This window comes from Moschus berezovskii, chromosome 11 (genome assembly GCF_049115385.1).
Source record: "Moschus berezovskii isolate FMDL1 chromosome 11, NW_MosBer_1.0, whole genome shotgun sequence".
NCBI classification, from domain to species: domain Eukaryota; kingdom Metazoa; phylum Chordata; class Mammalia; order Artiodactyla; family Moschidae; genus Moschus; species Moschus berezovskii.
In genome coordinates, this window is record NC_142470.1 from 38,063,794 (window position 1) to 38,089,242 (window position 25,449).

Sequence of the window (25,449 nt, forward strand, 5' to 3'; positions counted from 1 at the left end):
CTTCTACCCATCAGTTTCCTCTCATAGCCCTCTGCAGCCTGCCTCTTTTCCTCCACCTCTAAAACCATCGTCCCTGCTTGTTTTCCTGTGTCTGTGCTTGAAAACATCTCAGTTCTGCAGACATAAGCCACGGGAGGAAAGGACCCCTTCATTTACTCCTGGGCTGGGCTTTGCTGGGTCCTCTCTCAGGCAGTAACTTATGAGTTGTCCCAACAAGCCCACTCGTGGTTGTGGATGTTATTTTTCAAAGCAGAAGCAGTCCTGATGGGACTGCGGGCGGCTAGCATTCAAAGCGCATCTCCCCAGGTCCAAAACTCCTGCCCCTGCCCTGATCCCACCTCACTCAGTGTGAACCCCCACCATCAGCCAGTGCTGCTGCAGGTACAAAGATACTGACTTCAGGGTAGGTACAAAGATACTGACTTCAGGGTACTCACAGACGAACAAGAGAGGCCAGTCTATAACCAGCTGTCCCATTTCTACCTCATCTACTCCTTCATCCACTCCTGACAGCTGCCTGTCTCACCTCTCCTTCTGGTTAACTGATGCCCCCAGAGCCTGCAGCCTGAGAGGCAGTAAGAGCATCTCTGCTTTGGAGTCCAGAATGTCGTATCCAAGATGACCTGAGCAGCGTGCCTTGCTGTACTGCGGCCAGAGTCAAGGCAGTCTGAGTGAGGAAGCTTGAAGTGTCCAGAGCGGTGTAAGGATGTTTTTTAAGACCTAGGACATCCCTCTAGTTATCCTACGCATATCTACACCACGAATGCAGGATAACGCTGTGCATCCTCCCAGGACTGGGAGCCAGGCCCGGTAACTCACAGGTTTATGCTGAAACCCCTGGGAAAGCCTTGTGAACCCAAAGCCCCAGGCAGTGGGGGCCATAGACCGAGGCATAAAGCAACAGGCTCTCCAGGTGCAGTCCTGATCCTCCACTTGTCAGCAGCTCCTGCAAAGTCATCACTTTTTCGTGTGAAGGAGCAAAAAGACAATGTAGGGAGTTTGGGGAAGGGGGTGGTTCTTGCTGAGTCAGCACCCGCATAAACTGCCCGATGACAAATGTCATGCAGACCTAAATCCACTCTGAATTCCAGGCAGGGAGATGTGCAATTATTCCATCCAAATTGGGGGTGCTGTTCCCTTATTTTCTTTAAACTTCAGATTAATATTTGGGAAGAAACTGCCCTCCTCACCCTCTGTTCTCAGCTTTTCCCTTCTGTCTCCACATCAACTGATCAGTAGCTTTACCAGCGCTCATAAAACCCCAACCCTTCACCAGAACCAACGTCCACCTGACAAGCCATGATGGTGAACAGGAGACCAGGTGAGAGGGGACAGCTCGCTCCCCCAGAATCACACCAACTCCTCTGCCACTTCTCAGCCATACAGGTCAAGGCTGGAATTTCCTTTGATAACCTGGTTTCTGGACAAAGGCAATGGGAGCATTAGACCCAGCTCTACTTAAGGCAGTAAGCCTATATTAAGTGGAGCCTCACGGACTGTGCACAGGTATCTTTTATATAACAGCATCAGCTGCTTACCACTGGACAAGGTGAAATCTCGTGAGGACAAAGGGATTGGAGTGGACAGTGATGGGCAGAAAGAGACAGTCGCTCATAAGTCCACAGAGACAAATGTGATGACAAAGATTTTCCTTTCAAAAAGTCTTTACGTCCTTTGGGACACATGGCCAGAAACCTCTGTTTTTATTTTTTAATGAGTCCACAGACTCGAGTAGAAGCAATCTTATTGAGCCACAAAGGATAGGCTTGAACCTGTGAACAAAACTGTGCTTCACATCACTGGGGACAGTCAGGGCTGCATCCAGGCTCCCGACTTCTGAGGTGTAAGCACAGGCTCACCACGGTCACCACGGGCCGTCCAGAGAATATCATGGCACACACCCTTTACCTCTCCACCATGCCTCTGGAAATGGGTGGTCTTAAGGGACCACACCTGGGCCTGGCACTCAGCAAGCAGCCCCACATGGGGGGAAAGATGACTTTTCATCAGACCTGGATGTTCTTCTCAGATGAGGCCACTTCTCTTGAGCCCCTGAGGCCAAAGAGGGTGAGGCCAAAGAGAAAGCAGGAGGGATCCGCTGCCGCTGCGGGTCTGACAGGGCGCTCCTCTGACAAGCCCGCTCACGCAGCCCAGAGAGGAGGCAGGCGGCCTGGGGAGTTAATGGTTTCCACTGCTGCCCTAACAAATTACCACACCAGCCTGGGGGTCTGCCGAGGGTCTCCCAAGGCCAGAATCAGCAGGACTGGGCTCCTGTCTGGGGGCTCTGAGGCTCTCCAGTTCACTCAGCTTGTTTGCAGAACCCAGCTGCTCACAGTCGTGGGACTGAGGTCCTCTCCTCCTCGCTGGCTGTAGGTCAGGAGCCCCCTTCTTCCTTCCGCGCGGTCCCTTCCTCGTCACACCTGGACGATCCTTCCCAGGCTGTGAATCTCTCAACTGCTTCTGCTCCATCTCCTCTCTCTCCAGGCAAAGAAAGTTCTCTGCGTTAAACGGCCCACCTGATTAGACTGGGCGCCCCCGGATAACCCAGGCTGCTGTCCTAGCTTAGGATGCAGTAGCCATCTGCAGACTCAGTGAGGGAAAGTAACTCTTCCAGGGACACACAGCCAGGGACGCCCACAGGATTCACATGTAGGCCGGTCTGACCCCACAGCCCGTGTTGACACACACGCGATCCTCCAAGCCTGAGCCAGCCGAACGTCCCTGACGACATTCTGGGGGTGGGGGAGGTGGTGGTGGCGGCTCCTCTGGGACCCACCTCTCCTCTCTCCCCTCAGTATTGTCTGTTGTATCTGCTATGCTTGGGAAACCACCCGCCGCCATTTTTAATCCAGAAATCCCATATTCTCCCTTCATATATCTACCAAGGCCTCCACTTTTGAAATGTACATCTTTTCCCACCATACACACACACACACACACACACACACACACACATATACATATATACATAGACACACAGACACACACACACACACACACACACACTTCTACTGGGCAATAGGCTCCTTTCATCTCTAAAGACCAAAAGCTAAAGTGAGTAGATGTATTAGATATTTTTCATGTATTCTGTGTTATGCAAATTGGAGTTTAAACATCCAATATTAATGCAAAACAACTTCTGGGGGAAAAAAGGCTAAAAGCCACATTTCCCCAAAGCCTGCTTCGATGCTGAACTGCAGATGTAATTATCAACACTCTTCAGTTCCTCTTAGAAACGCTTTGTGGGAATAATGGCACCAGGGTCGGGCTGCTTGACTGCATAGCAGGGTTGGCATTCAAGTGGCTGCTGAGCTCGCTCCCAAATGATGAAAGTGAGATGGGCGGGTGAGGCAGCACACCACGGAGGATGGTCCCAGTCACCCTGGCTGGAGCCTTGTCCGGTGATCTCATGGGCTTTTGTGCTGTGAAATCAAATCAATGCAACAAAAGCAACCACATCTGGAATGCACAGAAATTTCATGTCTTAGGAAAGAAGAGATATCTCTTCCTGCTGTTATTCCCCACAAAAAGAGATATATGGATCAAAGGAACAGAATGGAGAGCCCAGAAATAAACCCACACACCTATGGTCAATTAATCCTCAACAAAGGAGGCAAGAATATACAATGGAGAAAAGATAGTTTCTTCAGTAAGTGGTGTTGGGAAAGCTGGATAGCTGCATGCAGATCAATGAAGTTAGAACACATCATACACAAAAATAAACTCTAAATGGCTTAAGGACTTAAGTATAAGACATAGCACCATAAAACTCCTAGAAGAGAACATAGGCAAAACAGTCTCTGCTATCAATAGTACCAATGTTTTCTTAGGTCAGTCTCCAAGGCAAAAGAAATAAAAGCAAATATAAACAAATGGAACCTAAGCAAACTTATAAGCTTTTGCACAGCAAAGAAAATCACAATCAAAATGAAAACACAACCTGTGAACTGGGAGAAAGCATTTGCAAGCAATGTAACCAACAAGGGCTTAATTTCCAAAATATACAAAAAGCTCACATAACTTGATATATTAAAAAAGCTCAATCAAAAAAGGGGCAGAAGACCCAAACAGACATTTCTCCAAAGAAGGCATCAGTTCAGTTCAGTTCAGTTCAGTCGCTCAGTCGTGTCCGACTCTCTGCGACCCCATGAATCACAGCACGCCAGGCCTCCCTGTCCATCACCAACTCCCGGCGTTCACTCAGACTCATGTCCATTGAGTCGGTGATGCCATCCAGCCATCTCATTCTCTGTCGTCCCCGTCTCCTCCTGCCCCCAATCCTTCCCAGCATCAGAGTCTTTTCCAGTGAGTCAACTCGTCGCATGAGGTGGCCAAAGTATTGCAGTTTCAGCTTTAGCATCAGTCCTTCCAATGAACACCCAGGATTGATCTCCTTTAGAATGGACTGGTTGGATCTCCTTGAAGTCCAAGGGACTCTCAAGAGTCTTCTCCAACACCACAGTTCAAAAGCATTGATTCTTCGGTGATCAGCTTTCTTCACAGTCCAACTCTCACATCCATACATGACCACGGGAAAAACCTTGACTAGACGGACCTTGGTTGGCAAAGTAATGTCTCTGCTTTTTAATATATTATCAAGGTTGGTCATAACTTTCCTTCCAAGGAGTAAGCGTCTTTTAATTTCATGGCTGCAATCAGCATCTGCAGTGATTTTGGAGCCCAAAAAAATAAAGTCTGACACTGTTTCCACTGTTTTACCATCTATTTCCCATGAAGTGATGGGACCAGATGCCATGATCTTTGTTTTCTGAATGTTGAGCTTCAAGCCAACCTTTTCACTCTCCTCTTTCACTTTCATCAAGAGGCTTTTTAGTTCCTCTTCACTTTCTGCCATAAGGGTAGTGTCATACAGATGGCCAAAAAGCACATGAAAAGATACTCAATATCACTAATAATTAGAGAAATGCAAATCAAAACTACAATGAGGTACCACCTCACACTTGTCAGAAAGGTTATCATCAAAAACTCTATAAATAATAAACGCTGAAGAAGGTGTGGGGAAAAGGAAACCCTCCTACACTGCTGGTAAGATTGTAAGCAGGTACAGCCACTATGGAGATTAGTATGGAGACTTCTTAAAAAACTAATAATAGAGCTACTATATGATCTAGCAAACCCACTTTTGGACATATATCCAGAAAAGATGAAAACTCCAATTTGAAGAGATCCATGCACTCCAATGTTCACAGTAGCACTATTCACAATATTCAAGATATGGAAACAACCTAAATGTCATCAACAGATAAATGGATAAAGAAGATATGGTACATATATGTATATATATCTATGTATAGACATGTATATAGATATATACACACATAACGGAATATTACTAAGCCATAAAAATACAATGAAATAATGCCATTTGCAGCAGCATGAATGGATCTACAGATTAACATACTAAATGAAATGTCAGACAGCAAAAGACAAATATCATATGACCACATATCATAGATGTGGAATCTAAGAAAATTATACAAATGAACTTATTTACAAAACAGAAATTGATTCACAAACATAGAAAACAAACTTATGGCTAACAAAGGGGAAAGTGGAGGGTGGGGGAAGGATAAATTAGGAATTTGAGATTAATATCTATACATGACCATATGTGAAATAGATAGCCAACAAGGACCTACCATATAGCACAGGGAACCATATTCAATATCTTACAATAAGCCATAATGGAAAAGGACCTGAAAAAGAATCTATAGGTATATGTGTAACTGAACCAGTTTGCTGTATACCTAAAACTAACACAGTATTGTAAATGAACTATACTTCAATTTTTCTTTAAAAAAAAAAAAAAAGGCATTGCTTTTTCTGGCATGTAAAATGCTATAAAAAAAAAATGTCCAGAAATGACTTTTAAAGTGCTATGAGCTGGCTCTAACAAATGGAATGTTGGAATTGGAGAAAACAGTATTTCCTGTGATAGTTGTCTGCAGGGTTTTTTGTGTGTGTGGTTTAAAACATTTTGTGATGATTATAAAATGTCTCTCCCACACCTCCCCTGAAGTCTCTCTCTACTCTCCTGTTCCAATCAGCACTTGTTAACGTCAGACCACTGGGAAGCCAACTGGAGGGGATCACCCTGGATGTGAGCAGATGTGTGTCAACATTGCTATAGAGAGATGGTACTGGTAGGCTGGGGCTTCCCAGGTGGCACGAGTAGTAAACAATCTGTCTGCCAGTGCAGGAGACATAAGGGATGCGGGTTTGATCCCTGTGTCGGGAAGATCCCCTGAAGGAGGGCATGGCAATCCACTCCAGTATTCTTGCCTGGAGATTCCCATGAACAGAAGAGTCTGGTGGGCTACAGTCCATAGTGTCACACAGAGTCAGACATGGCTGAAGCGACTTAGCACAGACGCACTGGTAGGTTGGAGCAGAATGTGACATCATTGAAAATAACATGCTGCCTGCATCTACTCATGGCTGCCGTAGTAAGGAAGGATCACGCATTTTGTGAGGGTCCACAGGGAAGAACAAGGCCCAACAGATGGAAGCTGGGCTTTGGTTTGACTTAGAAGATTTACTAACAATTCAACACAAACATTCTCAATGACAGAACTTGCCAGATTGTGAAGCAGCAAACACATCATCATAAACAGCATCTGAGGGGACACTGGATGACTGCTGTCTATCAAAAGAGCTGTAGAAAGGATTCCATGAATGGGAAGAAAGGCTAGAGCACACCACGAAGAATAATGAGAGGTACTGTGAGCATCAGGACATCTGATGGGCTCTGTTCAGAGAGAGAGAGATCTCGTCCCCGTTGAGGACAAACACCAAGGGCGTAGCTGGCTCCAAGTTCTCCTGGGCTGGCGCAGGGAGATCCCACCTCAAACTCCACTTCAAAGGCCCTCATGGGATCCCAGGACTGAGTCCCAGGCAGGATATTTGGTTTGTAGGAGCTGGGGTTTTCTGCTTTGTTTGCGGAATTTCCAATCTGGCCCCCATATGGCAGGAGACGGATTTTTCTGATGGATTTCTCTACACGGCCCAGTTTGGGAAAACAGATGCCGTTGGTCAGGCCAACAGCGATAAATTTCCAGGAAATAACTCTTGGTGACTGAGGAAGAAAGCCATAAAGCAGCCTGGAGGCAGGGACAGGAGAAAACAATGGCAGAGGACAATGCATGGCATTACCGCTCAATGCCAGGATGAGCCCCATGGATCATTCTCCTGGCTCGCACCACTGCCCGGGGGGTGACTGTGCCAAACCGGCTCCCCGGTGTCCAGAGAGGCGGAAGGGGTCCTGACATCCCAGACTCTTCCTCTTCCTCTCCTCTGGTTTGTTCATCAAATAGTTACTGAAACCTCCTTCGCGGAGGGCACCGTATGGAGCTCGCCAAGAACAAACAGACCAAGTCCCTGCCTTGTACAGCTTACATACTGGCCATCTCTTAGGTCTCACCTGCTGGAGGGAAGGGACAGTAACTAACACAGACTGTATCCATATGGTGCCCGGAGCTTTTACAGACTGACCTGCATGGATTTCCACAACAACTCCCAAGCATCATGTGTTACACTTCTAACACATGAGGAAACTGGAGGGTCAGTCAGTGTCATCAGCAAGACGGAACGGGTCTCTGACTACTTTCCCCTGTATCTGTATATGGCAGCCCTATGCCACTGTGGCCACAACTGGCCATCTGTTCGCACAGTTCTAGAGCCTAGAACCCAGCCCCTCCATCCCCTTCACTTTGCATCACTTTGCAAGAAACGGTAAGAGCAAGTTGCCTCCAGAGCTTCTGTAGCAGTCACCCAGTTCTTACTGTTCAGTCGCTCAGTCCTGTCCGACTCTTTCCGACCCCCTGTACTGCAGCACGTCAGGCTTCCCTGTCCTTCACTATCCCCTGGAGCTTGCTCAAACTCATGTCCATCGAGTAAGTGATGCCAACCATCTCATCCTCTGTCGCCTTCTCACCCTCAATCTTTCCCAGCATCAGGGTCTTTTCCAATGTGTTGGCTCTTCACATCAGATGGCCAAAGTATTGGAGCTTCAGCTTCAGCATCAGTCTGTCCAGTGAATATTCAGACCCTCCTCATTAACCCAGACTATACCCCTAGAGCAGCCAACAGATGTGATCCAGATGTTAGTGGCGGTGCTTTCAATCTTCCTCATACTTTTATCCCCAGTCTCCTTCCAACTCTAAATTTCCAAAGTTCAGCACTCCTAGCTCAGGTCTACTCCCAACCCGCCCTCAGACTTGGTGCTCTTCCTTGGTCTTTCTGGCTTTTGCATCTCAACTTCTCCCCTGGGCATGTTTCCCTGGTCCTCAGCATCCATGTGGCCCCATGGAAAAACAATCTCCTTCCTCCCCACTTCCAGCAACCACTCCTCTGATGCCCCACATGGTCTTCCCCCAAAGGAGTGACCTGCTGCCCATCTCCCTGACCTTCAACACAGGCCCAGGTGACCCAAGGACACAAAGACCCCTGGCCAGGCCCCAAAATGCAGAACCAGTGACTCACCGAAGTTCTCCCCGCCCCAGATGTCCATGTCCGTGTCGTATTTCCCCAGGTAGTAGAACCAGGATTTGTCCATCACAAAGAGCCCTCCAGCTATGATGGGAGTCCTGTGCAGTTGGAAGGAAAAGAGAGAGGGTCAGTCAAGGGAGGGGGACCACTGTCATGTTCTTCTGCCATTTCGGTCCTGACATTGAGGCCATATTCTTTCCGTTTCTGCTCCTCATCAGAAAGACCCACACATGGTCCACTTACCCCAAACACTCTGGGACTTTTCCCATTGACTGTAAATCTACTGACCCTGCAAACAGGCTAATTCACTCATCTGCACACCTCCTGTGGGGAGTTTCGGAATTTGCTCAGAAGTCCAGCCTTCCCTGCCTCTTTCACAGGCCCTGCCCAGCGGGGCTCTCCTGGGAGCCCCACAACAGAGGGCAGGGACTGCGGGCCACTGACCAGGCACAGAAGAGGAGCTGGGGCAGCACTGTGAATGGCACATCTATTTCGTGAGACTGGTCCCTCTCCCCTCCCACCCCTTCCCCGCCCTGCTACAGACTGAATTATATGCCCTGAAAAATGTGCTGGGGTCTTAACCCCCAGTGGGCTTCCCAGGTAGTGAAAGTGGTAAAGAACTCGCCTGCCAATGCAGGAGATGCAGGTTCAATCCCTGGGTCAGGAAGATCCCCTTGAACCCCTGGAGGAAAGCATGGCAACCCACTCCAGTATTCTTGCCTGGAGAATCCCATGGACAGAGGAGCCTGGTGGGCTACAGTCCATGGGGTCACAAAGAGTCGGACATGACTGGAGTGACTTAGCACAGACGCAACCCCCAACACCTCCAAATGTGACCTTATTTGGAGAAAAGGTCTTCAGAGAGGTGATAAAGCTAAAATGAGGTCATGGGGCTGGTCCCAATCCAACAGGACCGGGGTCCTTATAAAAGGAGATACTCAGTCGCAGAGACAGACATGCACAGAAAGAAGATGAGGTGAGGGTCTTCCCCCAAAGGAGTGACCTGCTGCCCATCTCCCTGACCTTCAACACAGGCCCAGGTGACCCAAGGACACGGAGACCCCTGGCCAGGCGGGTGATGCACAGAGAGAAAGGGTCCCTCTGCAAGCCCAGGACGGGGTCCCGCACAGCCCTCAGGAGGAAGTTACACTGCCGACACCTCAAACTTGGACTCTGGTCTCCAGAACTCAAGACAGCACATTTCTATGGTTTAAGCCCCGCAGCCTGTGGGGCTCTGCTGCAGCAGCCTTCACCTTCATTCCCTTTCCTGGGGGGCCCCTCCCCACTCCTTGACTGCTGAGAGAAGCTTCCAAAGAAGCTACCTGGAAAGGAAAGAGCTGCAGCATCCAGTCAAACACCCCAATGAGCACAAGGAGGGGTGTCTGGGGTGGGGGTGGAGGGCGAGCCCCTGGTACTAGGCCCCTCATTCAGCGGGTCCACAGAAGGGAGCTTTACATCAAACAGTCAGTTGATACGGAGCAGGTCAGAAGCTCGGTCTCCCGATGCCATGACGTCCTACTGTCCTCTGACAACTGGAAACACTTGTCCTCTGATGAGCAGAGATATTCCCACAGGAAGAGAACCAGCCCTGAGAACCCCACCCCTGGGACAGAGAAGGGAAACCAGAGCCTCCCTGTCCTTGCCTCGGCCTACTGCTGCATCAGGTGACTCTGGGAGTGTGGCGAGTAACCGAGGCACTGCTGGGCTGCATGGCCCTCAGGGTGATCAGATGGTTCTGCTCTCCCTCGAGGAACAAGGGCACTATCGGTGTGCCACGTAGCTCCCATCTCCCTCTCGGCGTCACTCCAGACCGTGAAGGCTGGAGGAGGGAGGAGGGGCCCGGCTGGTCCCTGCGTCAGAGGTTCTACTGCAGGGTTCTCCCCGTCTCCACCGTCTGTCTGTCACCACTCAGTCCTTCACTGCCCATTAGGCCTCTATTTGACTTAAGTCAGTTCATTGAAAGGGCTTCCCTGGTGGCTCAGATGGTAAAGAATCCTCCTGCAATGCGGATGACCCAGGTTTGATGCTTGGGTTGGAAAGATCCCCTGGAGAAGGGAATGACAACCCACTCCAGTATTCCTGCCTGGAGAATTCCTTGGACAGAGAAGTCTAGCAGGCTATAGTCCATGGGGTGGCAAAGAGTCGGACACGATTGAGCAACTTCGCACACATGCACGTAAGTACATCCTGGCAGATGTGAACGATGCTGAGCCAGTCCTCAGCACAGGTCTGCACCAGCCCCCATCCCTCCAGCAGAAATCTCCACAAGGACAGAAACCTCCTAAAATAAGGGCAAAAGTGGCGCTGGCCTGGCAAAAGGTCCTCTTGGTTACTGGCCAATCTTTTGAGCCTCTCCTGTAGACAGCTTCCCTATAGCACGTGACAGAGGGAAGGGCCAAGTGGTAATGAATCTTCCCACTCCACCCTTGCCCTGACTCACCTAATGGGCTCAGTGGGGTCCAGGCGTCGAGCCTTCTGCTCTGGTGTGAGCTGCTCCCATTGGAAGTGCAGGCTCCAGTCAAACCCTGAAACACAGCATCCACATGGTTGACTCCGTCTCTCTGATGTACCTGCAAAGCTTGCTCATTCGGGCTCATGAACATATCCAGTTTCCCAGGTGGTCCTGGGATAAGAGGTCTCACCCAGGCTGGTTGGCAACAGAGCTGCCTGATTTCCCTTCCACTGCTTCTTCTCTTTCTCCAGCCCCTCCTGCCTCTCTGAGCCTTCTCTGCTGGGTGGACTTAGGGAAGAAGGGCAGAGGATACAGAGTGGGAGTTGAGATACCCCAAGAGTGGTACCCAAGGGGGACATGATGGGCAATTCCAGAGTGCGGCCCTTGGCCATGAGTCTTGGGAGTGGGGGGTGTAAGCAGGAGGTCTGTGAGGGGTTGAATCACCCCAAATCGGTCTTTGGGAGTCAGCGCTTAGCTCTGGGCACAGCTGTGGTGGGCCTCAAGGAGAGAGAGGCACCCAGTGCTGACGTGTCAGAACAACGCAGGCCCCACAGGGCGGTGTGGAGGGGGGCCCTGCTTCCCTCCCATCCTCAGGCCCTGGGGTGACCTGCCCCCTCTCCGATCCTTCCATGCACAGTGCCCGTGGTCAGGGCCACCCTGCAGCTACTGACATTACAGGATGCAGGGCTGGAGGCTCCAGAAAAACCATTAGGAGGCCTTTCCTCTCTGTTCCATGACAGTAATGACTAGGAGAAAAAAGTCCTCCTGGGCGAGGGCACTGGCTGGCCCCACTCACCCCCTCTGAGCTCCGAGGCTGACTCAATGTAGTTGAAGGTGTCCAGGTGAATGATATCAATCACGGGGCACACCACCCGTGTGTAGTCCTGGAAAACAGAAGGCCCGCACTCAGATGGCGGCATCGGGGAGGCAGGCCTGGGATGGGGAGGCCTGCCTCCCCATGGACAGAGGAGCCTGGCGGGCTACAGTCCATGGGGTTACAAAAGGGAGGCCTGGAGAAGGGTTTCAGGGCCTTGACCAAGCACTTTCCTCTCTGCATTTCAACATTTCTCGTGTATAAAGTGGGCCATCAGACACTGTGACCTCTCCACAATGCCTACAATGCTAAGAGCTTTTCCTTTACTCCTGGGAGCCTTCTCATAGCCATCTAGGCATGGTGGGGACACGGGGAGGCTGGCTGGAGTATGCTGCTCGCTGAGGAAAGGGACATCAGGAAGAAGGGGGCCCAGGAAGTCCTTCAGTGTCCCGGAGCTCTCAGGAGGCAGTGGACATAGTCAGCTGGGAAGGTGACCTCAACAGCTCCCCTCACAGTGGGAATTTCCCAGTACTTAACCTTCTATGCCTATGGTTCATGCGCAGGTTGAGAATAGCATCTCCAGAGATTCTTAACTTCACTTGTCACCTGTGATACTCGAATCTGTAACTTCAGCCCCGACTTTGCTCCTCACTTCCTGACTCAAGCAGATCCAGTACACCAGCCGCCCCTCCGTGCGGATTCGCAAAGCACCGCAGTGGTGCCTTCACCGGCCTCCCCATACACGTTCCTTCCCTTGGTTCCCTACTTCTGTCAACATGGCCCCCTTCCTCTCCAGCACTAACTTAAGAAGCCCCACCTCTGCAAACCAACTGGATCAACCCTGCTGACTGTAACTCTAAAACCGCTCTTCTGAATGGAAGCTCTCTCTTATCCCCTCACCCCTGGAGTACAAGGCAATGGCAACGAACTCCTGACCCTCCCCTCCCCCCTCACCCCTTTCCCTGTCATTCTACAGGTGGCTGACACAGTTGACTTTCAAATCTCACTCTGCGGCTCAACAGCTAAAAACCTGAACTGCCTTGAAAATAAGGTTCAAACTCCTTAGCCCAGCATCCAAGACCATCAATAACAGGCCTGTATCTAGTTTCCACTGAGTTTCCCAGGTAGCTCAGTGGTAAAGAATCCACCTGCCACACTGTAGGAGATGCGGGTTCAATCTCTGGGTCTGGAAGATCCCCTGGAGAAGGAAATGGCAACGCACTCCAGTATTCTTGCCTGGGAAATCCCATGGACAGAGGAGCCTGGCGGGCTACAGTCCATGGGGTTACAAAAGAGTCGAACACAATTTAGCAACTAAACAACAATCTAGCTTTCCAGCCTCATCACTTGCTCCTTCCCCCAGGCTACCCTGCTGATAAGCATCAAAGTCAGCAAAGGGATAGTTTCAAAATCTGCAAGACAAATCTGTCAGTTTTCAGGGGCCATCAAGGCATTACATGTATTTTTAAAATGTTCCTTACTGCTGGGTGAACACTCCTATACTGATGTGAAGGAGGGGAAACTGGGCCCCAAGGGCAGGATGAATGAGAGTCCAGGAGCTGGGAAGAGCCAACAGGCCTGGACCAGCCAGGCAGTACCACTTTTCCAGTCCTCTGCCCCTCCCTGTCCTGGTCAGCATGGGCAGGCACTTCTGTTTCTCTTGCAGCAATTTAATTTCCTGGTTCAATCTCTCCCCTAAATGAGGCTGTCTTCTTACTTTAAGCTCAGAATCACTGAGTACCTGCCTTGACGCTCACAGACTTAATCTGGCCTCAGTCTCCATACAGGACTCATTCCGACAGTGACAGGTGCCTTTGACGCCAACTGGCTCCCGTGGAAGGAAATGCTCATTTTCAGTGCATTGCTTCCCCCTCTGGGATGTGCACAGATGCTTCCAGCACAGTCAATGCCGTCTCTGACTGGCTGCCACAGTGCTCTGGGGCCACTGCCCTCATGTGTCCAGGTGTGTATACACACTGCATGCACACACAGCCACCCCCATCCACACCACCTACACAGAGGCACACCCGACTCCTGACTTGAAATCTGAAATGTTCTCAGAAGTTCAGAGACTGACTTTCTTCTGTGGGTCTGACAAAGTCCTCTTTTTGCCTTTGTCTGCTGAGTTTGGCCTCTGCAGCTTCACCGAATCCTTAGGTAGGCCCTTGTGCAGCAAAGGACTGACCTAAAGATATGCTTAGCCCTTGCCCAACCCCTGAGAGGTATCTTCTAAGCCCTTGACTTGTTCTGCTTATAAGTGTCTCTGTTCACCTGGGAGCCCTGGGCTATATTAGACTCCGCTGACAAGGAGATTTGTGGTGAGAGCCTTGGGCCATGTGGTACCAACTCAGTTTAACCTCTGGAGGGGCATGGAGACTGTGGCAGTGATCAGTCATGTCTACATGGCTGACCTCCAATAAAAACCCTGGACCCCAAGGCTGAGGTGGGCTTCCCTGTTTGGCAGTTCTCCACACATGCTGCCGCACGTCCTGGCAGCAGGAAGCAAGTGCTGCCCACACACCAGCTCTAGGATGATCATGCCCGGAACTCTCCCCATGCACCTTTTCCTGCTGCTGATTTTAATCCATATCCTTTTGTGGTAATACATAGTAACCAGGCATATCTAGTGAATTGTTGAACATGAGGGTGGTCTTAGAAACCCCAAACTGAAATCCTGTTTTGTTTTTAACTTTCTCCTCAATATTTGGAAAGTGAAATGCAAAATAAAATGCTGGTTGCTTACTCTGGACACAGACTTCCCCAGAAGCCACACATGGGCACAGCCTCTAGGGCTACAACAGGCTCTTGGGTACTCTCCTATGTGTTCTGAGGGTTTCTGCATGCGTGCATGCTAAGTTGCTTCAGTCACGTCCGACTCTTTGTGACCCTGTAAACCGTAACCTGTCAGGTTCCTCTGTCCACGGGGTTCTCCAGGCGAGAAGACTGGAGTAAGCCACCAGGCCCACCTTCAGGGAATCTTCCCAACCCAGAGATCAAACGTGCATCTCTTACATCTCCTGCATCGGCAGGAGGTTCTTTACCACCAGCGCCACCCGAGAAGCTCTCTTGGAGCATTTCTACCCTTCTATTATTCCCATCACAACTTAGCTGTGGCAGCTTCTTGGTTCAGACACAGTGGAGGGCCAGTTAGGCAGAGAGGGATGTTTGGGGCTAAGTGATGTGTGGAGCCAAGAGGGCTGCAGGGGATGTTAGACATGACCTCTTAAAGCCAGGACACAAGCTTCTTGAATGACCTTGGGGGTCTCATCTGCTCCATTTTTGCATTCCTCAGCAGCCCCTGCCCACCCCCCAGTCCAGAGCCTGCTGGGCAGCAGGTGTTCAGTTGCTACTGGGTGAAAGAGGGCAGCTATGGACTCCCTCTGAGGACACTGTCAGTGGCTGGAGACAGAGCAGGTGGGCCAATTATGGCTGAGCAACATGGCCTCGCCTTCTGTAGGCTTAGAGATGGATGCTGCTGCTGTTGCTGCTGCTGCTGCTAAGTCGCTTCAGTCGTGTCTGACTCTGTGTGACCCCATAGACGGCAGCCCACCAGGCTCACCCGTCCCTGGGATTCTCCAGGCAAGAACACTGGAGTGGGTTGCCATTTCCTTCTCCAATGCATGAAAGTGAAAAGTGAAAGTGAAGTTGCTCAGTCGTGTCTGACTCTTAGCGACCCCATGGACTGTAGCCTACAGGGATTTTCTAGGCAAGAGTACTGCAGTTGGGTGCCACTGCCTTCTCCAGAGATGGATGTATGCTCCATAAATATGCCCAGATCCCCGCAGGCTCCCACGTGTGTGCTCAGGTGGCTGTATCTTCTAGGCTAGGTCCACGGGTAAGCTCCAGCAGCATCTGGTGGAATGCCTGACAGATCCAGAACAAGGCCCTGTCCTCTCCCCCACACAAATACAAGCCTACCCCCCACCCGCACTGAGAGCCGATGGCCATCAATCACCCCTCCAGTTATGTCTCTTCTTTCTCCACCATAATTAAAACCACGTTGTGAATGGGCTGTCAAGAGACTTCCAGAGATGACTGTTTACTCATTGCATCCACCAGCATTACTGGAGTACCAGCTATGAGTTAGGGACTGTGGTTGGCACAAAGATGATTAAGATCTTGCTGTCTGGGGAAGGCGGTGCCTGGAGAGCAGAGGATGATAGTGTGGGGTCTCTGTTAGCCTGGAGGGAGGGATCGGGGAGCAGGAGCAGGGCCAGAGACCTGGGTTCCTATTCTGGTTCTGCCGTGCAGAATACATTTGACCTTAAAGCAAAGCAGCATACTCTGAGGAGCTCTGCTTCTTCATCTATGAAGCAAAAACAATCTATAATTTGCAAAACTACCCTGCCTTCCTCACAGGGCTTTTGGAAGAAACAAGAGAGGAAAGCATGGGAAAGGGCTTTGAAGCTTATGTAAGCCATTATTTATATCAACTTGCCAAATGCTATTGGGATGGAAATTTCTTAAAATCTTTTTTTTCCTACTAAAGGAATATGTAGATAAGGAGAAGATGGAAGAAAACTCTGTTTAAAGAAACCCAACAACGTGGTGCTTGCTTCAAGTATCATCAAGTAATTGAAGGGAAGGAAGGGAAATCAAGGAGATTTTCCATGTGGAAAACACCAGCTGAGGACAGCTTCTGACAGCTCAAGCCCAGCCTCTTTCTTATCTCTATTTTCGAAAATTCCAAAGCCCAATTACAGCTGAAAATTCCCACTTGCACTCACAAGATCAAATCATGTCTTACTCTGAGATGAGACGCATCCAAAGTCATGGAAACAGAGACTGACACACACCCACACTCCCCATCCAGAAAGTGATGTCTCAGCAGAACCGTTTCATCATCAAGAGTCGGGGTCTGTAGGGGCAGGGCAGGACCACAGTCAGGGTTTGTCTGAGCAATCCTCCACTATGAAAGCGTTAGGTCAGACAGCGATGGGGACTGGGAGCTTGGCCCTGGGAACTGAGCTCACTCTTGGGGCTGTATGATTGCTACAGGAGGACTGCTGTGCAGGTGAAGCTGGCCAGGGATGCACAAGAGGGCATTTTTCAAAGAGGGCTTCTGAGGTGGACTCAGAGCCACAGGGAAGGGAAGGGCCTCCAGGTTCATTAAGGCTGCCTGAGGACGGCATCCTGCAGGGACACATCAGCTTGGAGGTCCCTACAGATCCCACACTGAATCACCAACAACCCAGGAATTCCACTCCTTGGTATGTTCCCCAAAGAACTGAAAGGAGGTATTCAGGGGGAAACTTGTCCATGAATGTTTGCAGCAGCATTATTCACAATAGTGAGAAGGCAGAAACAACCCAAATGCCCGTTAGTAGACAAGTGGATAAATAAAATGCAATATACACTGCGCTGTGATATAATAAGAAATATATTTAGCCTTTCTTCCTCTTAAAACTCTTGGAAGTACCTGACTAATTGGGGTGACAGGAGGGGCTTCCCTGGTGGCTCAGAAGCTAAAGAATCTGCCTGCAAGAGACCTGGATTTGATCCCTGGGTTGGGAATATCCCCTGGAGAAGGGAATGGCAACCCCCTCAGTATTCTTGCCTGAGGAATTTCAGCAAGCTACAGAAATCCAGACAGAAGCTACAGTTCATGGGGTCGCAAAGAGTCGGACATGACTGAGCAGCTAACACTTTCACTTTAACTTGGGGTGACAGGAACATCTTTTCTTCTCATAATGAGCCTCTTTCATTATATCTAAGTTTATACTAATGAGGCAACTCTCCGAAGACGGAGGCTGGTTTCTAGAGGAACCAACCCTGTGATTAAGGGGCTGGAAACTTCAGCCCCACCCCCAGCTCTCTCACATTTCTTTCCCCATTGACCTCCCCTCTTTCCACCCCCAAGGAGAGGAGAGACTGAGCTCAACTACGTAAAGAAGTCTCCATAACAACCCTAAACAACATGGTTTGAAGAGCTTTTGGATTGGGGAACTTAAGCAGGATGTGGATTCCTTTTATGTGGTCCATCCCCAATTCTTCCTCAAAACCCTGCCCAAAACAAGTGTTCAATAAATACCTGTTAATTTATAGTCAGGAAGCAAGCACATTTTCCTCCTATTCCAAGGGTATCACTTCCCACTGCATCTAGTTTCTTATTCTCATTCCAAACACTGAGCACCTTACTCTAGGATCACCAGGAGGTGACTGGTGCCCTCTTTGGGTTTGCAATCTGTTAGAAGAGACAGAGAGCTAAACCCAGAAAAGGAAACTGTGGGGCCAAATGGACAATTCTTTCTGGGAGTGATCCTAGCTGGCCATGCAGTGAGAAAAGGCTTCCTGGAGGAGAGGAGACATGGATGAGGCCCTGGAGAACAAGGGGCTGTGAAAAGGAAGCGAAGGGCATCCAGGGACAGAAAGGACTTGGTGGGAGATGAAGCACTAGACACGGGCACAGTCAGCTAGAGAGAACAGCCCGACTTTGTAAAAGCGTCAGACCAGGAGGCTGGCTGCCTTTATAGACGGAGCCCAAGGGAGGGGAGCTTGGGGGGGCCTCCAGTGCCTGGAGAGGCCCCTCAACAGACTGGTCTACTCATAACCCACCGCATCTCCATCCAGACCTCTTCACCATCACACATGTGTATGGGCCCTCCCAGCTTTAGGGAAAGTGGCCACGGGCTGGGTTGTAACATCCAGGCTCATGCGTGAGAACTCTGTATACCCAGCTGGGTTCTCTCATTGGATGGACAAAGCGGGAAAGGATTTCTTCGTATCCTGAGCAGTTCACGTGCCTCAGTTCTTCCATTGCCTGACACTGTCATTGTGTAGGTAGGAGTCCAGGAGCCACCTCGAAGAGCGAGGAGGGAAATAACCACAGCACAAAGCACAAAGGAGACGCTGCTGCGGCGACACTGAAGGCCTCAGGGCTGGTGGCACCAGCTAGGGAGTATCGGTCCAAGGTATACCATTGTCCCTGAAGCTGTACCCTCATCTGTGAAACGGATATGTACAAAAATACCTGGCTTCCCACTTCACAGAGCGGCTGCAGAGTCAGTAACACGGGAGGAAAACGAGCAGCATGAATGCCAGTCACAGACACGGGCATCTAAATATGCAGGGCCTTCTGCAGGTAGGGGTGGAGGGCAGATAGATTTCGGGGGATATAAAATATTGATGGGAGAATTAAAAACATATTTTTCACTTTCAAAAGGAATAAGAGACACAGAGAGAGGAGGCAGACAGAATTCTAGAATAACATAAGGGCAGACAGAGACAAGGAATGCAGGTCTCTTGGCATCCAGCCCCCTGTGTCTTGGTCTTTGGGTGAAAGTGACATGGCTAGAGGTACAGTGGAGGCCCCAGGAACTGGGTAATGAGGCCCTGATAATTCTTCTGCCTCCTTTTCACAAATGGCATTCATCAGGGCTCCCTTTCTGGAACCTTCTAACATCTGGGAAAAATTGATTCGGGCCGTTCTCTTGCCCAGGAAGCTGTGTGCGGCATGTCCCAGCTGTTGGTGCCCCACCTGCAGGCCTGCTGTACGTGACACTGTGAGGCAAAGAAGACTTTGTTCCTGGGCTTTGTTCTACCACTGTCTGCTGCGTGACCCCAAGCAGGCCTCTCTCCCTCAGTCTCTTCATCTATAAAATGGGCACTGCAATCTATCCCCCGCTCCACTTCCCAAGGGGTTGTGGGTACATATGAAGTGCCAAGCTGGAGAAAGTGAGCTGGAACACGCCTCACTCACCTCTTTGACCCTGTGCAGCAGGGGCTGGAGCCAGTCCCTGTTCACCTCACAGTGGCTGTCGAGGAAAGTCAGGGTGGTGCCCTGGGCGATGTCAGCACCTCGGATCCGGGACCGCACCAAACCTGCAGGAGGGACAATCGGCCAAGGGAGTGCCCCCATCGCTCCATTATCCAAGGAGACCACACTGAACACATACCCAAATGTGTCCCCACTCCCTGTCCCGGGCACACTCAACAGTGCAGACCTACCTTGCCGCTCATTATTGCGTAAGCACTTCACCTTAGGCAGTTTGATGAGCTGTTTGCAGTCCTCGGCTACAAAGACAAGAGGGCACGTGATTGAGCGCCCGGGGCTGGAGGTGAACCAGCAGAGTCGGTGAGGCACCCTGCGTCTCGTCCCCACCGCCAACCACACTGCCCTGCCCTGACTCCAGGGTGCTGTGGGCTTTGGAAGGTGCTGATTGACCACGGCTAGCCACATACAGTGTGGCCTGCTCTCTGCAAAGTGGGTGTCAGGGGCCTCTGGAGAAGGTAGTCACACACTGGCACTTGTGTACTTGCTAGAACACTGCCAGATGGTCACCTGGGGACAGTTCTCCTTTTCTGTAGCTTATCTGAAGCATGAGGTGGGAGTCTTGTTCACTTTGGTAGGGTTTAGGAGAAGGCAATGGCAAGCCACTCCAGTACTCTTGCCTAGAAAATCCCATGGATGGAGGAGCCTGGTAGGCTGCAGTCCATGGGGTCGCTAAGGGTCGGACACGACTGAGCGACTTCACTTTCACTTTCACACATTGGAGAAGGAAATGGCAACCCACTCCAGTGTTCTTGCCTGGAGAATCCCAGGGACGGGGGAGCCGGGTGGGCTTTCGTCTATGGGGTCACACAGAGTCGGATACGACTGAAGTGACTCAGCAGCAGCAGCAGCAGGAAAAAGATGCTAAGGGGCTGGAGAATGGATGGGAGGATGGATGAGACAAACCATGGCGTTTCCTTTCAGCTCACGGACTCAATACAGGAGACCCTATTTATCAGGGGATCTCTCCAGGATATCACGTCACGCAGAGCTGGTTCAGCTCTCCACATGGGGGAAAGGTGTGGGGCTGAGCAAGAGACCCATCCTAGGTACTCAGCCTGGGTTGTCCTGGCTTGCCTGCCTGCCCCAGCATGCTTTTGGCTCACCAATTCTTGGCTCTGAACTCCACTGTCATAAGTTGTGGTTTTGCTTCACTGGTTTTACCAAACTTTAGCTTCTCTGCTTGGTTCTGGACTCTACGGAGTGACCACACAGACTTACAGGGGCTTCCTCAGAGCCAGGTACTGCTCTAAGCACTTAAATGTATCAACACATTTATATCCTTACATAAACCATATATATGTTATTGTTATCTCCATTTTACAAGTAAGGAAACCGATGCATGTAGAGGCTAATAAGTTGCCCAAGGAACGTAGCTAGTAAGTGAGGTCTAGAATTTGAAGCCAGGCAGCTGGCTCCAGAGGTGATACTCTAACCACTGAAACTGTTCTGCTTCTAAGTAAATTCAGCAGTGTTCCCAATTTCCAGCCTGAGTACCAGCTACCTCCTGACACGAGGAGTTGCTCCCTGCCTCCATCCCCTTCCACACTGGGGAAGGGAGATCAGATCACCAAGTTTCAGAGCTCAAGTCCGATCTGATCACCCTGAATCTGGTACACGACCCACTTGTGCGTAACTCCCAAGCTCCTAAGGCTACGTTAGGTGTGTGGGTTTCCAGCCTTCCGACAGTAGACCCCTGTGTGGTAGTGTCTCCTACGTCAAACTTTCAGCATCAGGGCTGGTGCGGAAAGACTTCACTCCCTTGGGACTGAGAGCTGTCCCCGGAGGCCATCACCTGCCTCCTCCGGTTCATCACTAAGAGGCGGTTCTGCCTGGATGTGGCTGACTGCCTGCAGTGGCACCCAGGCTGTGACGACAGCTCTTGGACAGGAATCAGTACTACCTGATTCCTACACACCTGAGCACCACATACCTGAAGTGTAACAACACTTCTGCAATGATCGCACCTGTCAAACTGAACACACAGGTATCTGAAAACTCCCGCGTGCTTTCCTCAGGGAAAGTGGACTTGGGCTGTGAACTTGGGTGGGACCCAGGTTCTTGGGCAGGATAGCTAGGAGATGGGTAATGACCAGTGGTTGGAAAGTTGGAAGGCAGCTGCTCACTGTGTCATGGCCAAGTGATGGGATGTCCCAAAGACAGAGCCCCCTCTTCCCCCACAAGTCCTGCCATGGGAATGAGAGGAAGAGAGTAGGTGGCCTTGGCTCATGCTGGTGGATTATCAGAGCACAGGAGTCGGAAATCCCTATTCATGGGTATTGCTTCAGAGTTCGGGGTCTCTTTGAAGGTGCAGGGTCTCTTCAAGTCCAGGAATGAATCAACAGGTTGGGGGCAGTGACACACATGCATACACATACCAACCCCACTGCATGCGTGTATAAGTCACTTCAGTCGTGTCTGACTCTTTGCGACTATACGAACTGTAGCCCACCAAGCTCCTCTGTCCATAGGATTCTCCAGGCAAGAATATTGGAGTGGATTGCCGTACCTTTCTCCAGGGGATCTTCCCAACCCAGGGATCAAACACGCACCTTTTTTTTTGTCTCCTGCATTGGCAGGTGGGTTCTTTATCACTAGCGCCACCTGGGAAGCCCACCAAACCCAGTAAGAACCTACAATTCAGATCTGGTTAGGTCCTTAAAGACTCATGGCAGAGGATCTGAGACACTGCTTCCCAAACGTAAGGTTCATGTACTTCTTGACCCACAAGGACACTCAATGTCCTCCACACCTACCACAAACCCAGGCTTTCCTCCATCCCCAGGGAACTAACAAGTTCACCTTTGCCCGCGACACAGAGGCTGCGAACAGACACTTGTGTCCACAGTACAGGACAACAATGGTACTTACGGTCATTGCTGAAGTCATCCACTAATATGATTTCCTGGATGAGATTCATAGGGGTGCGGTTTAATATGCTGTGAGATGGAAAGAGGAAAGATCGCTGTGACTTCTAGAGTCAAATCTACGTATCAACCTGAGCTTTAAGTAGACGCCATTGTATCTGAAGAATAAAGACTCCAAGCAACCCAAAAACCTGTCCAGTCACATGCTCACCTTTGAGCCACTGGGATATAACTCTGAGTTGTCTTGGTAAATATCACCAGCACCCACCTAGCACCCAGAGCTCCAGAGCCACCCTCAACAACCCTCCCTCTCCCCGAAATCCTGAATCACACCAGTGACCAAGAATGTGCTGGTTCTCCTTGAAAACATCACTCAGATCACCTTCACCTCTTACGCCTCCATTCTGGTTCAACTTCTTTTGCCTGGTTTTTTAAACACATATTTTTTAAAAAAATTTATTGATTGATTTTTGGCTGTGCTGGGTCTCCTTTGCTGCAGGCAGGCATTCTCTAGTTGTGACGATCAGGGGCTGCTCTTCGTTATGGCACACAAGCTTCGCACTATGGTGGCTTCTCTTATGGCACATGAGCTCTAGAGTGCAGCAGGTTCAACAGTTGAAGCACAAGGGCTTAGTTGCTCAGTGGCATGTGGGATTCTCCTGGACCAGGGATTCGAACCCATGTCCCCTGCACTGGTGGCCAGATTCTTAACCACTGGACCACCAGGGAACAGACCACTGCCTGTTTATTTTGCAGTAGCCTGACCTGCTGCCAGGCTATCCTCCTGTGACCTTCAGAGTGAGCTGTCTGAAGCATAGATCTGATCTTCATTCGTGTGACTTCCCTCACTAACGCAAATAGAGAAGTTAACAAAAAGGCTCCCCACGATCTACACCCCAAACCCTCAGCACACTGTCAAGGCCTTTCCCAGTCTGGAGCCAGTCCCCTTTCCAGCCTCCTCACTCCCAGTGCCTTTGACTGGAGACATCCTGCGTCTTACAACTGAGGCCGGTTCCCCTACTGCTGTCACAGCGTGAGATGCCCCTCGTCTGTCACAAGGACCCATTCAAATGTCACTTCCTCTCTAACAGCTTTCCAATCCACTTAGTGAGAATGAATTGCTTCCTCCTCCGGGATCCTTCAGCGGTTTGTATCTGAAGCTTCCTGCATCTCTCACGGCGGCCTGACTATGAGGGCTGGTTTCCTGGCCCCTCCAGATGGTCCCCTCCCAGGGGCAGTGGCCTCGTCAAGCTACTCTCTGTATTGCCAGAGTGCAGCTGCACCTTAGCCCATGACCATTCCCTCCAAGGATGTTTAGTGCACACCTACTATATGCTAGGCACTGCGTATGTGATGCGGATCAAGGGAGACGTGAACCCGGCCCTCAGCAGCTGTGGTCTAGGAGCTACTTACTACAAGCTGTGTGAACTTGGCCAGGTTACTTTCCTGCTCTGTGCAGTAAGGTATTCCCATCAGTGAAACGGGGATAATAAGAGTAGTACCCATCATTCATAGGGATGTAGGGAGAATTAAAGGGGAACGTTTCTAAAGCATTCAGCACAGCATCTGCTGATAACAGTGATAAAAAGCTGTAACAATTATTACTGTTTTCTGGATCAGCGGTGATTTTTGAACTGACTTCATCTCCCTTCCTGTGCAGGGAATCTGTTGCCTCCAGGCAAGACTAGGTTTCCGTGTTTATTCCGAGTCTCAGTCCTGACTGAGATGGCTGCATCCTGCTTCTCTAAACACACCAAACCGTGTGGTTCCTCAGAAACACTCCTAGGCCATGCCACCTGCCACAGGATACCCAGAGCCCCATGTGTAGTGGGGAGGGGTTCAGACAGGCCTGGCAGAGGTGCTCACCAAGCCCTGTTTCTGGTGAGCCGTCCTTTCTAAGCAAGATGCAGAGACTTCCCAGGAGGAGAACTTCCCCTGGAGCTACCTTTATTTATGAAGCCTTAATTCTCACCATGGCAACCAGAATAAGGTGGAGAGAGGAACCCCAACCCCAGCCCCTGAGCCCACTGCTGTTGGGAGGTGACACCTGGAGAGCAGGAGGTGGTGCGAGGGGAACCTCACCACCATCATCGAAAGCAAACACACCAAACTCAACAACCAGCCCTCCAATCAGAGGGCAGGGGGAGAGGGAGGCAGAGAGAGAAGGAAAACTTGCTGGAAGAATACCCTCTAATGAGGTTTGATTACGGCTGTAGCTTCTCACGCGATCTGCATCCCCCTCCCCCTGAATCCCTGCCCGCTCTTTGAAATTCAAGAGTTCTCTTCTGTGAACATCAAAAGGTAAATCGCGTGCAGCTCTGTGCTGGTTGAACTGAGAGATGATTAGCGAATAAAAAATGTCCAGGGTGTAAAAAAGGAAAAAAAGAACGAAATCGTCAGCAGTAAGTGCTAATTAGACTATTTCCCGGTAACACCTGGCTGGTTTTTGCTCCTCTAAACAGAGCAATTGGAGTGATGGGGGGTGCCAAAAAAGTGGCTCAGGGCTGGGAGGAGCTGAGATGGGCAGGGGCTTTGGGTGTCTGGGGTGGCTGGAGAAGGAGAAAGGTCAAGTCCAGCCCTGGGGACCTGACTCAAGTCCCCAGATGGTCCCCCTGGGTCCTCTCTTCTGCACACCCTACCTTCATCCCCGCCACCCAGACCTTGGGGGCTTGCACCTCCCTCCCTCCTTTGGTCTCACCAGTTCTCTGCCAGGACACCTCACCAGCCCCTCTGAAGCCAAACCAGCCCTCCCTTCTCTCCAGAGCCCGGTTTTTTCCTTGCTTCGACCCCACTGTGGCTGTTCTGTGCCCCTTCCCTTCACAGTCTCACAGGGAAGTGGCTTCTCGTCTCGCAGGCACATCCCGGTCACGCTGGAGCCTGGGAATTATCCAGGAAATGAGTTTCCTATCCACAGATCACTCTCTGCCAGAAGGTAGCTGCCCACAGGGTCTACACCTTCTGCCCACTGCACCCTAACCACAGCTCCCCCCCATCCAGCCCCGCTAGAGGCGGCTGGTTACAGCAGCGTGGGAGGCCA

At 50.6% G+C, this 25,449-nt stretch overlaps 1 protein-coding gene across 1 annotated transcript in view; it reads right to left on the minus strand.

Moving 5' to 3' along the window:
* The window catches only part of GALNT14 (polypeptide N-acetylgalactosaminyltransferase 14), a 217,041-nt gene that overhangs the window by 22,590 nt on the left and 169,002 nt on the right, over window positions 1-25,449 (minus strand). The window contains exons 4-9 of the mRNA XM_055399652.2: window positions 22,417-22,484; window positions 19,722-19,787; window positions 19,474-19,595; window positions 11,757-11,844; window positions 10,949-11,033; window positions 8,503-8,606 (exon numbers count right to left, since the gene is read on the minus strand). Coding sequence (XP_055255627.1) covers window positions 8,503-8,606; window positions 10,949-11,033; window positions 11,757-11,844; window positions 19,474-19,595; window positions 19,722-19,787; window positions 22,417-22,484 — 533 coding nt within the window. The remainder of the gene's footprint in view (window positions 1-8,502; window positions 8,607-10,948; window positions 11,034-11,756; window positions 11,845-19,473; window positions 19,596-19,721; window positions 19,788-22,416; window positions 22,485-25,449) is intronic.